The 13,322-nt window shown below is 41.4% G+C and overlaps 1 protein-coding gene across 1 annotated transcript; it reads left to right on the top strand.

Annotated features, from left to right (window-relative positions):
* The first annotated feature begins 4,584 nt into the window (after window positions 1–4,584).
* On the top strand, window positions 4,585–12,293 carry echdc2 (enoyl CoA hydratase domain containing 2). Its single transcript, XM_029429281.1, has 11 exons — window positions 4,585–4,879; window positions 7,873–7,940; window positions 8,063–8,150; window positions 8,236–8,322; window positions 8,414–8,506; window positions 9,780–9,836; window positions 9,944–10,006; window positions 10,110–10,234; window positions 11,131–11,181; window positions 11,251–11,298; window positions 11,818–12,293. Exons 1-11 carry the CDS (start codon window positions 4,654–4,656, stop codon window positions 11,893–11,895), a joined length of 984 nt encoding a protein of 327 aa, XP_029285141.1. The 5' UTR covers window positions 4,585–4,653; the 3' UTR covers window positions 11,896–12,293.
* Window positions 12,294–13,322: the final 1,029 nt, after the last annotated feature.

Here is a 13,322-nt window from a genome sequence, read left to right as displayed (position 1 = left end):
AAATACTATCTTGTTCATTTAATTGGTACAAAAACCAAAGTAATGTGATTATTTCTCTTCTCTCCATCCTCTTATTGGCAAGAAAGTGAATAAATAAAGGCTATTTACCAAAATTTCAAACTATTTCTTTGATGCAGTGGTTTCCAATCTAGGCTTTGTGGTTGAATATGAGTCACCTTCATCAACATCATAACCTACACCACCAGTGATTGGCTGTAAAGAGGTCACGTGAGAAGATAAGCCTAAACACAGACGTTGGATTCATCTGGAAATTAATTAAAAATCTATTTGTTTTTAGCATTATTGATCGTACATAGGGCAAAATGATTGTACAACTACAGGAATGACCTTACATCTTGCAACGTTGCCTGATGATGGCGCTAGACAAAAAGTCAGAGGATCACCATGGTTATAAAAAATCACCCTTAGGGGGACGTGTAGGTCTGTACCAAATGTCACGGCGAACCATGTAACAGTCGTTGAGTTTGGACAGAGGGAGCGGATAACATGTTAGTTGTGAAAACATTACCACTTTGACACAGCCCTTTGCACAGCTTTTCATATCAGAGCTGCTCTGGTCAGGCATGAACATCTTCAGTCTGATACATCATTATTGAAGGAAAGTTCTACCAAGTACAGAGCAGCCTGGAGGAAAATGAGCGTATTTGATCAGTGTCGCTTTCTGCTGGCTTGTCTGCTCCCTCTGTCATGGGTTTGCTATCTAAATGGCCCTGCTGGATCGTGTTCGCAGATACCTGCCTCAGTAAAGCCTGGCGATCAGAATCATTAATGTAACTTTCCTCTCTGACTGCTCCACACGGTGTCAGCTTCCAGAGGTGCTCGTGTATATCCATGTGCACGCATGTGTGAGGTTATACAGTTGTGTGTGTCACAGTTACATACTATGGGAGGCTGGTCATGTTTGTGCTGTACATACGTCTGTGTTTTACATGTCTGCATGGATGTTCCCTGCCTTTGTGACTCATGAGTGTGTGTGCATGTGTAGAGCGTGTGGGCAACATCTTTATTTTTTAATAAGGGTGTATGCAGTGTCGGCTGTCAAGGGTCAGACAGCTGGTCGGATCTCCAAACCTGAGGGGAGAGTCACCTGCACCATCAGAGGTGTCACTCTCCTTCGCTTCACACCCATTACGTTGCATCTTTTGGCTTCTCTTCGGAGGTATCTCTGGACTAAATAATGATGAGTTAAAGCTACAGTTTTCTCTGTCCCTTTCTCTACACTCCATGTGTAGCTATAACTCTTCTTTCCTTTCCCCTCCTCACTGTGGCTCAGAGTGGTCGTAACTCTTCTCCCATCTTGCTCCACTATCGTTCAGGCCGTAAGTCGGAGGCTCTTTTTTCCAACTCCATCATTCTAAAGTTATTGACCCAAGAGTACGATCCTCTATCAGTCCCCCTGACGGCCTCTGTAGTGGCTGGTTTGTTTGTTTTTATGTAAAAGTACTAAATACCACAGTGTAGAAATACTTTGCCACAAGTAAAAGTCCTGCATTCAAATGCTTACTTGATTAAAAAGTACAGAAGTATTAGCATCTAACTATTCTTAAAGTACATTATGCAGAATGGCCTATTTTAGAATAACATATATTATAACATTGGATTATAAATATGCATTACAAACACTTTAATGTTGGTAAATGGCTTATTTTAATTACTATAATAATACTACATTATAAACTATTATAGCAAGGCTGTAGACTTGTTACTAGTTTTGGACAACAGTGTAGATGTACGGCACAGAGGAATCAGCTTTAGTTAGTAGAATCAATTAAATGTTGGTGTTGGTCGTTTATTTGGATTTGTTGACAATAAGTTAAATTCAGAACAGCCCCCGGCGTTGACGGCTGTTGGTTCTGCACTATCAGCAGAGCATATTAATCCACTCCCTGCTTCTGCACACTTTAGTGAAGTTAAAGTGCTCACACATTGGCAGCCCCCCCTTCACACACACTCACAGACGCATCACCTCAAACTAACATTATCTCCATCACTAATCCTCCCACTACAAACACTCATACACACATGAAACCAACACAAACACATGAGAACACACATGTTAGTGTTGCGTAACTGTTGTTTTCTTCTACGGTTTCATCTTCCCTACATGAGTTAAAACAGCCTGGCCTCCGGGATGTTTACTTTGTCTAGGTGACTATAGAGTACGTGTTAGTATTACAGTATATCTTTGTGATAAAGAGTCCGACACAGCGATCAAACAGAGTGCACATGTCCTGAGCAGAAAACTGTGCTTACTCTGTCTTGACATACAGCTCCAGTGACAGGACGCCACTCACTCCCTCTGACTCATGCCCGGCCTCGTGCCCAGTCACCAGGTCCAAACTCAGCCCTGGGCTTTGATGGCAGCGGCCCGGGGACCCTCTGCGGCACGATACACACACACAACTCTTCCTCCTGCCTCTGATGGGAGGAGAGGAACCATTTCTTGGGAAAGGATAGCGGGGCGAGTCTTTCGTTTGTCACTGACATTGTGAGCTGGTGATGAAGGAATCAGCCTGCAATGACCCAAAGTGAAACGACATGAGTAGTGACTGCACTGGTGAGCAGAGGAGCAGAGGAGCAACAGGACAGAGTAAACCCTCCTCTGATCTACCCTCCGATACGAGGCTGACCCCTGCAGGATAGGAGGGGAAAGGCTGTGTGGCTGGCATCATCTTAAGTGGGCCATGTTCAAGATGTTTGTTGGCAGAGCGGCGTGTCAATCTGTCCAGTTCAAGCCAGGAAAGGATGCTAAAGGGCAAACTCACTGAAACACACTGGACAAAACAAACTCTTTGTCTATGTTGATGATTATTGGCAACCATGTCCCTGTGTGCATCTCAGGAGCCGTGCTCCTGCCGCAATGTGTGCCAAACATGTGTGTCTTGTCCGGGGACAGGCTGGCTGCGTTCGTCACAGGCCATCAGGCTCAGTTTCTGTCACTCACACTCAAACGTCATCCACCATCCGATTTCCATCTCAGGCAGTGTACACATGAGAAGAGGAACACCAGCTGCCTGACATCAAATCTAAGCAGCCTGTTGGCCTCCAAAAGCTGAACCTTAGAAATCCATGAGGTGACATTTCAATTCACTGCAACAGAATCTTCAGACTAACGCAAACCTGAATGATCTCTCTTTACCTCTCAAATGACCTCATCAGGTTTAACATTCAAACGCTGTCTCTTTCTTTCATTCTGGTTGGGCTTTAATTATAAACATTGTACCCAACAGAGTAACTGTATTTATTATCTGTGGGCACATTTCATCCAGAACCCCCCCAACATATATTTTCTTTCTGTTTAATCCAATCTGCCTTTGGTCAGTGGTTGAATCTATGCGAGTAAAAATATGTGTGATTAGTGTGTTTCTATTCAGTTATAGTTTCAGTTTCACTTTACCCACTTAACCCTGACCCAACACCCTGCAGCACACAGCCACCTACACTCTACACTTAGGATAGATTTACATCTCAGTTGCAAATGAATATGATTCACTGCCCAGAGTCCATTGCATCCATGTCAATTAGGAAGAGTAAACAAAGACAGAGAGCAATAGAAATGTCCTAGTAAATAATCTCATCGATATAAATGTAATCTGATGTACCTGAATGTTAAAAGAACTTTGTAACATTTCATAAATTGCCAATTTCTATTACTATGTCTGGACCACATGCATGTTGGATACACTGGCTCTCTCTGCTCAGCTGTTGTGCCATCAGAGCCACTGCCTGACTGTGTGATTGCATAACCTGTAAAGACCCGTTCAATAATGTATGGTCAGACTAGACATGGGCAGCCTGACGGAAAACCTTACCTCAACAACTCGCTTTGTCCGGCCAAAGTCTGGACACTCCAGAGACAGGACTGAAGGCTGTGTGTGTGTGTGTGTGTGTGTGTGTGTGTGTGTGTGTGTGTGTGTGTGTGTGTGTGTAGACGGAGGAAGTAAAAACTTGCACAATGACAACATTTTCACTTTGCTGAGTGAAATAGTGACTGATATCAGGTAGTGCAGAAATTCCTGATGAGTAAATCACTTCAACATTTTACAAGTCTAATCTTAGTTGTTTACGACTTCAGGGAAAAAAGGTTTTGCCAGGATAATTTTTTGAGTTTCTTTAAAAAAACAAAACTTCTTTGGAACAGGGGAATAAAAAGGATTTGCCAGGATAATTTTCTTTGTTTCATGTTTTCTTCCAGGTGGGTTTGAATTTTTCCATGCACTCCAAACACAAGGTACATGCTGTCATTATGATACTGTTTTATATGACTTCTACAAAGCATAGAGAACTGATTCATAATGATAATTAAAAAAACATGAATGCTTTTAATCCCATTGAAAACATGGGGTAGTGGTGCACTTCAGCCTCTTGTGGCCAAGAAGACACATAGAAAGAATATCCTGCTAAAATATAAACTTTTTTTCACGGATGAAAACACGTGAAATGTCAGATTTATGTTTTACCTCTCTGGTGTACTGCCTGGTGTATGAACCTGTGTGTCATTGCTGATTCGAGAAGAAAATAAAAAGCCATGACAAGCCGATTAAGTCCCTCCTCTTTCAGGAAGAAACCTTCACCTGACTTCCTGCAACTTTCCAGGACTACATATATGCTTCTGAAAACTAAACAGCAAGCATGGCAACACTGCTTCGCAGACTGGCAGGGCCCGGGTGGTTGGGAGTGATTCTGCGGGAAACGCACGGCCGATCTTCACATCTGATTCCCCGGGACGGATCGCGACTGCTGGCCGGTGGCGGTCGCCCTCTGACGGCGTACAGTCGCCCACACAGCCGCAGACAGCACACAAAGGCGGCAGATCCACCAGAGGTGGTTTTAAAGCGGTTAGAGGGGGAAGACAATGGTAGGGACACACTCACATGTGATTCAACATTGTTCAAATATGCACGGATAAACTCGCCATTCTGTAAACATAAACATCTGTTGTAACTGCACACATATAGACAGGTTATATTCCCACACGTGCTCGTATTTATGGAAACCAGCTGGTTAACCCTAACCAGCTGGAGGGATGTCTTACACTTGAGGTTTATTAGATCTTGATCAAGGAGAATAGATAATGAACAGTACAAGCGAATACAGAGATGCAGTCCCATTGTTTGCCACCATTCATTCTGGCGAACAGCCCGCTTTCTCTCGACTTCTATCCTAAAACAAATGTTTACCTAAAGATGGATCACCTAGATGGCTCTGAATCCTAGTCAACATATTCTAAGTAACACCGTCAAAGCATCTCCCTGACCTTGACAGTCTGAACACACTGGGGCCATCTTAACTCTTATCTTGCTGTTGTGGTTTGTTGGGTCCAGGGTGACCTATAGATTGTGACAGCCTGACCTTAGAAGGTACATTATGTAGGCTGACCTCTGACCTGAAGACTGTTCTATATGCTTTGCCATCAGAAAGACAGTCTCAGTCTCCAAGTATGTACAGAGACTGAGGTTTGACCATATTGACGTATGTATACTAAGAATAGTTATGTAAACTGATCCAGTTAAAGGACAAGTTCCAAAATCAGGATCAGGAGATCAACAAAAACGACCTTTGCTTATCAAAATGTTTAACTAATAATAGAGAGCATAAATGCTGCATACACATTTCTTCAACAGTCACAGAAAATACTTCAAATTACCACGTTAACATTTAACTCATCAACAGAAGTGAATCCACATGTACAATAACCTTCAGTGTAGACTTTTAAAATATTTTTATAAAATCAATATAATCTAAATTGGACAGTTACAACATGAGTCTATCAAATATAGATATATATATATCTACTATATATACTATATATACTTTTTGTTAAACACACGATTATACAATGAATCTAAAAAAACTAACAAACCTGAATATAATATTGAGAATATTTTGGTCATTAAAACGAAACCTGAATATAATATTTGGCAAACACCACACACTGGAATATAAACTAATGTTGTCATTAAAGCACTTCTGACTTCAATCACCGGAATCCATCACTAAAATAACATGATCATACTTAAAACTGATTGCACTTAATTATGGATTATACCTCTGTGATACATGGATCCTTCGGGATCGCAGAGCCATAAGGTCATCCTTGACCAAATGATTTATTTATTTTTCTTCATCATCATTGTCATCATCATCAGGCATGCCTGGGGCACCCATTGGTCCAGCTCCTGGTGGTCATAGCACACTATCTTCATCAGTATTATATCCCACAGCCCTTTGAGGTGCCTGTATAGCTGCTTGGGCCCATGCAGGCAGATCCAAGCAGCTCCAAGCAGGCATCCCGGCACTACAGGGGGTAGTCTAGAACAATAAAAACCACTGGGCGGTAACAAAGAGTCATGTTTCTGAACCAAGATGCCTCAGGTGAAGCCTGTTAGTCTCATCTGACAGACCCAAGGTTGGTGCCGATGTGAGGGCAGCTTTTCAAAACTCTAAAAGCAGAAGTCATGCTTGCAGAGTCCATAGTTGCACTGTCAAAAATCCAGTGTCTGCATTTGTTCGCCATCCCCATAGACGAGAGCATGTTTTTCTTAGTGTTTGGAGCAGGCATGGCATGTTGCCCAGGACTTCCACTGTGTCTGGGAACAGGAGACGCTGTCCATTTTCCAGACGCATTGGATGTCACTTTCGGTAGACAACATTGCAGTTTAGCCAGAGATGCTCTGTGAGCACACTCAGTGTTTGCAGGGGCAGGATAGAGTCTCTTTTACAGGCCTCTTCAGAGGGGGAGACCATCCAGAGTCCATTGCCATAATGCAACAACGTTCTACCACCAAGGAGCAAAAGGTCATCAACGTTCTCTTCACCTTTTGGCATAGAGTGTAGTGATAACGTTATCAGAGTACAACTTGATGAATAAGAAAAGAATGCTGAACACTAATCCACCACTATGAAAAATGTACAGTCACTTTAAATGAAAACTTGCACCGTCTTCAGATTCTAAACAAAGCAGCATTTTGCCGGAGCTGTTAGCTGTAGGCATTGTGAGAATAGGTACATTACACAGGGCTGAGTTAAACATTAATACTCTGTTCTAGAAGAGATTAGAGCACTGCTTTACTGCCCTTTTTTCAAAGTCTTTTCATGTGGAAGAACAAAAGTTACCAAGTCGACAATATTTAAATTTTATTCCAATAGTTTATTTATTTTTATTCATGCATTTTGAATTCAAGCTCTAAGGGAGACAGATATTTTAATATGGAGAAGGTGAACATTATTAAAAATAAATTGGAAATAGGCTCAGTAGTGTGTGTGTGTGTGTGTGTGTGTGTGTGTGTGTGTTTGTTTTATCAGAAATGTTTGGAAATGCGGTTAAGATACAAGTAAGAGAGTGTATGCAAAATGATCAAATAATTAGTTTTGAATATATTTATTTTTCTAAAGTTCAATCAGGGATGCGACTAAAAAGTATTAATTGTATTATTTTCAAACTATTTTTTTGTGAAATAATACCCGTCAGAATTGCTTAGGAACCAGAATATTTTCCAAAACCTAAAATATATTGATTATTGATTGTCAAAATTATTACCCATTGTTTTTCTAGCAACTGAATTAATGATGAGCGGACCGATGGTTTTACTTATTTAATCACTATTATGTTATAACTGCATCTTTCTTAGTCATAATCACAAAACATGCCATTTATTTTCTTTTAATTATTATTTTACTCTACTTATGTATTAATTAAGGATCACAGAGTGCTCATATCAATAGTTGATAAACCCCAAAAATGTTTTAACAGTCAATAACATTCAATTGATTAAATTAAATGAAAACTAACTGTACGATACTAACCCCCCCCCCCTCTCCCCCTCTCCCTCCTGTTGCTCTCTTTCTCAGGGATAGTGGAGGTGTTGATGTGCCGACCCAAGGCAAGAAACGCTCTGGGTTATGTGTTCGTGTCAGAGGTGAGCGACCCTCTTCATCACACACACACACACACACACACACACACACACACACACACACACACACACACACACACACACACACACCACGCTGACTGAGACACTGTGTCCTGTGTGTGCAGATGAAGCTGCTGATGTACAGGCTGTCCCATGACTCAGCAGCTCGTGTGGTTGTCTTCAGGAGTTTAGTGCCAGGTGTTTTCTGTGCAGGTAAGTGCTGCGTCTGGAGCATCTGAAACCTGTGTTTGTGATGAACGCCTCTCTAAATAGTGTGTGATGGTGTATGTTATGATAGGTGCAGACCTGAAAGAGAGAGCTCTGATGAACCTCACTGAGTCTGATCAGTTTGTTCACGGCCTGCGATCTCTCATGACTCAGATAGGTAAGAAAGAGAGTGAGCAGTTATTTCCCAGAGTGCACAATATGTGTATGCATATGTTAACCCTCTTCTGTTTATTTTAATGCCCCGGAAGCATCGTTGCCCATGCCGACCATCGCAGCGATGGACGGCGTTGCCCTGGGAGGCGGGCTGGAGTTGGCCTTGGCCTGTGACCTCCGCACTGCTGGTGAGTGACCTCTGAACCTTCGTCTATCAACTCTGAACTGGCTGAGTCTGCATCATGCTTGAGTATATTTAATATACCTAGTTTATGGTGTATGAAAGGGGATGCCATGTTCTCTCCAGCCCGCTCATATCAGATCAACAGGACGGTGGAAGTTATAATCCACGTAGAGACATTTTCTAGTTAGACAACTTCCTCATACCTCATACCATTGGAGCACTTGTTCTCAACCAGCTTTTATTAAATTGTGAAATACTGAAGGATTGTACCTCTTCAGGACTATAACACCTAATTAAACTTAAACAATGAGGATGAACTTCGCATATTGTTTTCTTAATCCGTAAATCTAAATCCTTAATTTCTGAAAGTCTGAAATTGACGCCAATTATATGTAAAAATAATAATATTACAGAGCCTGGGGGAGGAGGGTAATATTCTGAGGGAAAATGTATTTGTCAGAAACGTGGATGTTCTTTGAGATTATAAAATCATACATTGACGAGAAAAAACTCCAGCAAATATTCTGAAGTCACAAATTAACGTGAAAAGAATTGGAAAAAACCAACATCACTTCAACATCATCCTCCCAAATCTAATCTCAGAGAATAACGGTTGAAGATGTCACCTCAGAAATTATACTGGGCATTTGTTTTACTATTTATTACCATTTTATAAACAAAACAATAATTACCCGATTAAATGATATTGAAAACAATTGTTAGTTGAAGCCCTACCTGTTACTAGGTAAAACAAATAATAAAAATGTTGGTTAAAAAACTCCGTGTTTATCTATGGGCTGTGGAAACTAACAGCAGTCAGTCATGTAGAATATACTGTATACAGTACTGTGACTCATCTTGAAGCTACTTCAGGGAAAATAAAATGGTAAATGGATGTTAAGGGGTTAAACTTTTGAACAAATATAGAAATCCACAGTTGTCAAGCCAAATACAAGTCTGTTGTTGTTCCTGTTCACGCCGTATTAATGATCTGCTGATGAGCTCAGGGACTGATCATAACTGGTGAGGCCAGACACATCTGCCCAGCTGTTCATGTAGCTGAATACATGTGATTGGTTAAATTGGTCGTAGCAGCTCTGTGATTGGCTGAGCGCTGACGAGCTAGGTGAGCAGGTGTTTGCGTCTGTTGCTCTGACAGAGGCATCAGTCAGACTTTACGCCCTCCCCAGCGTAATGGCACTCTGCAGCACAGACCTTCAACTGTCCTCTGTGTGTGTGTGTGTGTGTGTGTGTGTGTGTGTGTGTGTGTGTTTCAGCATATTCGGCACAGATGGGCCTGATTGAGACGACACGAGGGCTGCTCCCAGGGGCGGGTAAGACGAACGGAGGTCACAAAAATGACCTTTTCAAAGTAGTGAGTGTGTAAATTGAGAGACAAAGCAGCTGTGAGAATTTGACCTTGAAGTGGTTTGTCCCACAGGGGGCAGTCAGCGGTTGCCGCGGATGATCGGCATGACTCTGGCCAAAGAGCTCATCTTCACAGGTGGTGTTACAGAATCGCTGACATGTTGCTGTAGACAACAGGATGCTTATCGTTCAGCGAGGGCTTTGTGTATCACACTCTCTCTCTGCCTGTCTGTTATCAGGTAAGCGTGTGGGAGGGCAGACAGCTCTGGAGATGGGGCTCGTAAACAGTGCTGTAGAACAGAACCCGACAGGAGACGCTGCCCACAGAGAAGCGCTCAGCCTGGCCAGAGAGATACTGCCCCAGGTTAGAGACCACTTGTTCACTCTGCTACAGCCAAGATACTGATGCATCCCTCCTCCTGCAGGCAGAGACCTGCTCTCTTACCTCTTCCTCCATGCTTCCCTCTCTCTCTTCAAGCACTCATCTCCTCTGCCTCTTTTCATTCTGCATTTCTCTCTGTGGTTTCTTCCCACCTCCCCCCCCCCCACTCTCCCTCCTATCTTCCTTTTCTCTCCAGGCCTATGTCGCTCCATATTTCTTTCACTCCACTTCAGATGCCCGCAGTTGGCAGGGCCAGAGTAGCAGTCAAGTGGAGAAATAGACCACAAATAGCACTGCACACACACACACACACACACACACACACACACACACACACACACGCAGTATGGATTGAGTGATTGACAGGAGTTTGCCTTGAATGAAAGTATTTTTTTTAGTGTTGTTGTGGCTTCCTTAGAAAACTAATTATGTTTTACAAGACAAGTGAAGTAGCCTTTGCGATCGACTGTTTAAATGTTGGGAGTCCCTACAGTTGAACTTGAGTGCGATTTTAAATTGGTTCTCCAGAGATTCTGTATTTAACTTTAATTAAGTTGGAGGATTTGTAAGAGACTTATTCAAAATAAAGGGCTCAATAAAGTTTTAGTGCCTAGAATGGTACACGCTCCGAAAACACTAAATCCTACATTTCCCATAATGCAACTTCTAATCGTCCCTCCCAGCCTCATAAACACCCGCTTCTTTCAAACTCCCCAGTTTGTAATTAAGTCTTTGTGTTATAAATGTGTCTTGTTTTGGTTAATTCTTCATTTTCTTATTGCAGACAAGCTGGTATTAAACGTTCATGGTGATGGCTGTAACAGTATGGTGCTTTTTATACCATCAGCATCTAACTCACTCTCATTTCTCTGGCCCAGGCTCCTATGGCTGTGCGGCTGGCTAAAGAGGCAATGGACCAAGGCATTGAGGTACATCGTGATTCATAGATTACATTTGTTACATCAGGGATGGTAGTGACTGAAATCTTTCTCTTTCAGGTTGACATGACTTCAGCAATGGTAATAGAGAGGATGTGTTATGCTCGGGTAAGTCTTCCAGTGCTTAATTAATGTTTTGATCCCCATGATTTGTTACCTGTAGGATTCTAGTTGTGTTCAGCTTTGATGCTCACTCTGTGTTTGTGAAACCCTCTGAGGCTGCAACTGACGCTTATTTTCCTTATCAATTAATGAGCAGATTATGATCTAGATTAATCGTTTGGTATACAGAATGCCTGTAAAGGGGTCCATCAAAGTCCATGAAGCCTTTAAATGTCTGGATTAAGTGTGGTTGTGCTTTGGGATTTGCACACCGCCTTTTTAAATATGTTTTGTCAGTCCAAAAGCCAAAGATATTCACTTTTAATATGATATATAAAAGAGGAAATCTCCATATTCGAGGCTGAAAACAGCATTTTCTGCACAAACATTACTTTAACCATTAATTCATTATCAAAATAGTTTATTATAGTAAAGTTCTTTTTCTGTGGATGGACTAATCGATTAGTTGACTAATGGTTGCAGCTGAAGTCAGATCATCCTGTAACTCTTACCCTCTGTTTTCAGGTCATCCCCACGGAGGACAGAAAAGAGGGTATGGCTGCCTTCATAGAGAAGAGACCCCCGCGGTACACCGGGAAATAAACTCTCTTTGACGATCGAATGTCTCACACTGCTCTCCACAACCTCATGTCTGATAGACAATTAACACCTATTGATTTTGTGTATGCATCCCAGACAGCATCAATACATTAGATAAGGTCGACATTAGTGGAGACTGTTTGACTTTGTGACGTTCAGGATGAGACTGACCAAGAGAGATTTTTATTTAATTAATATTAAGAATTATGACAAATGTATTTGCTGTATTTTGCTCACACGTTCCACACTTGTTAGTGTCGTTTTTGGAATAAAAAGGCAACACAAGTGTCATTTTATGGGAATGTAAATTCTTTAATTTCCAAACTACACATGGCAGTCAGAGCAGACGTACGGTATCTTGTTGTTTTGTATCTTCCGTCTGAATTAAACTCTTGTGAAAAATGTAACTGGCCTTCAATCAATGTGATGTTCAGCGGCTCAACTCAACGATCCAACACATTAGGAGCAACAGAGAAATACAAAAACAGATTCTGCGTCATCTGCTGCTCTCTGCCCTTGTTAGAGCTGATGAGTTCAGCTCGGGACACGTGAGTAATAAGCTCGTACAACAACAGATTTACAGAAAAACAATAGGGCCATAATTCACTGAGCAGATGAGGTGATGAGTGTTCTGCTTACAGCTGTACCATTTAGCTGCCTGATATATTCTCTTTAACATACGAGTTATCTATACAAGTCTTATGGCCCGTCACTGTGCATCAAAGATGTTTCAGTTTGTATAAGCAACATTAGTTTTGAGTGAATAGAGCTGCAACTGATGATTGTTTTCAATAACGAATTAATCTGCAGATTATTTTCTAGAATAGTCGACTAATCATTTTTCACTATTTTCTAACATTTTAGAGAGCAAAGTGAATTGCGTAGCGTTTGTCTTTCGCCGTTTACTTTCTTGGGATCCTTGATAAAGTGTCTGTGTTTGAGATATGTAGTCTTTAAATGTAATGCTTTGTCATTCCAAAACCCAAACACAGTCAGTTTATCAGGTGTAAAACAGAGAAAAGCAGGAAGTCACCATATTTGAGGCAAAAAAAAAAAGCATTTTTGAATTATGAAAATAGTTGGCGATTACTTTCGATCGACTCTTCGTTGCAGCTCTAAGAGAACGATGGGCCTTAATGAGACTTAAAAAGACTAAAGAAGAATACAAATCATGGCTTCTACGGAAAGCAGAAGTGTAACTGCTAAAAAAAAAAGCATTTGGAGGATACTAAAGTCATAGCAGAAAAACACTGAATATTTAGGATCACACTCGCACTCTCCGGGTAAACAGCGCGTGCGTCTTCTCCGTTTACTTTGTTCTTAATCAGAGTTCTCAGATAAACAAAACAATGGAACACACGGTAGAATATTCTCCTGAACAAACGATTTCTCTCATTTTCTAGAATATACAAATTTGATACACTCTTTCA

Source organism: Cottoperca gobio, chromosome 4 (assembly GCF_900634415.1).
Source record: "Cottoperca gobio chromosome 4, fCotGob3.1, whole genome shotgun sequence".
NCBI classification, from domain to species: Eukaryota; Metazoa; Chordata; class Actinopteri; order Perciformes; family Bovichtidae; genus Cottoperca; species Cottoperca gobio.
The sequence above is the reverse complement of the archived record's forward strand: the minus strand, read 5'-3'. Positions and strand labels throughout refer to the sequence as shown.

Coding starts and splice junctions, on each gene's coding strand:
- echdc2 (XM_029429281.1), top strand. CDS start 4,654: ATGGCAACACTGCTTCGCAGACTGGCAGGGCCCGGGTGGTTGGGAGTG. Junction 8,151..8,235: donor GCCAGGTGTTTTCTGTGCAG/GTAAGTGCTGCG, acceptor ATGTTATGATAG/GTGCAGACCTGAAAGAGAGA. Junction 8,507..9,779: donor CTGTGACCTCCGCACTGCTG/GTGAGTGACCTC, acceptor TGTGTGTTTCAG/CATATTCGGCACAGATGGGC.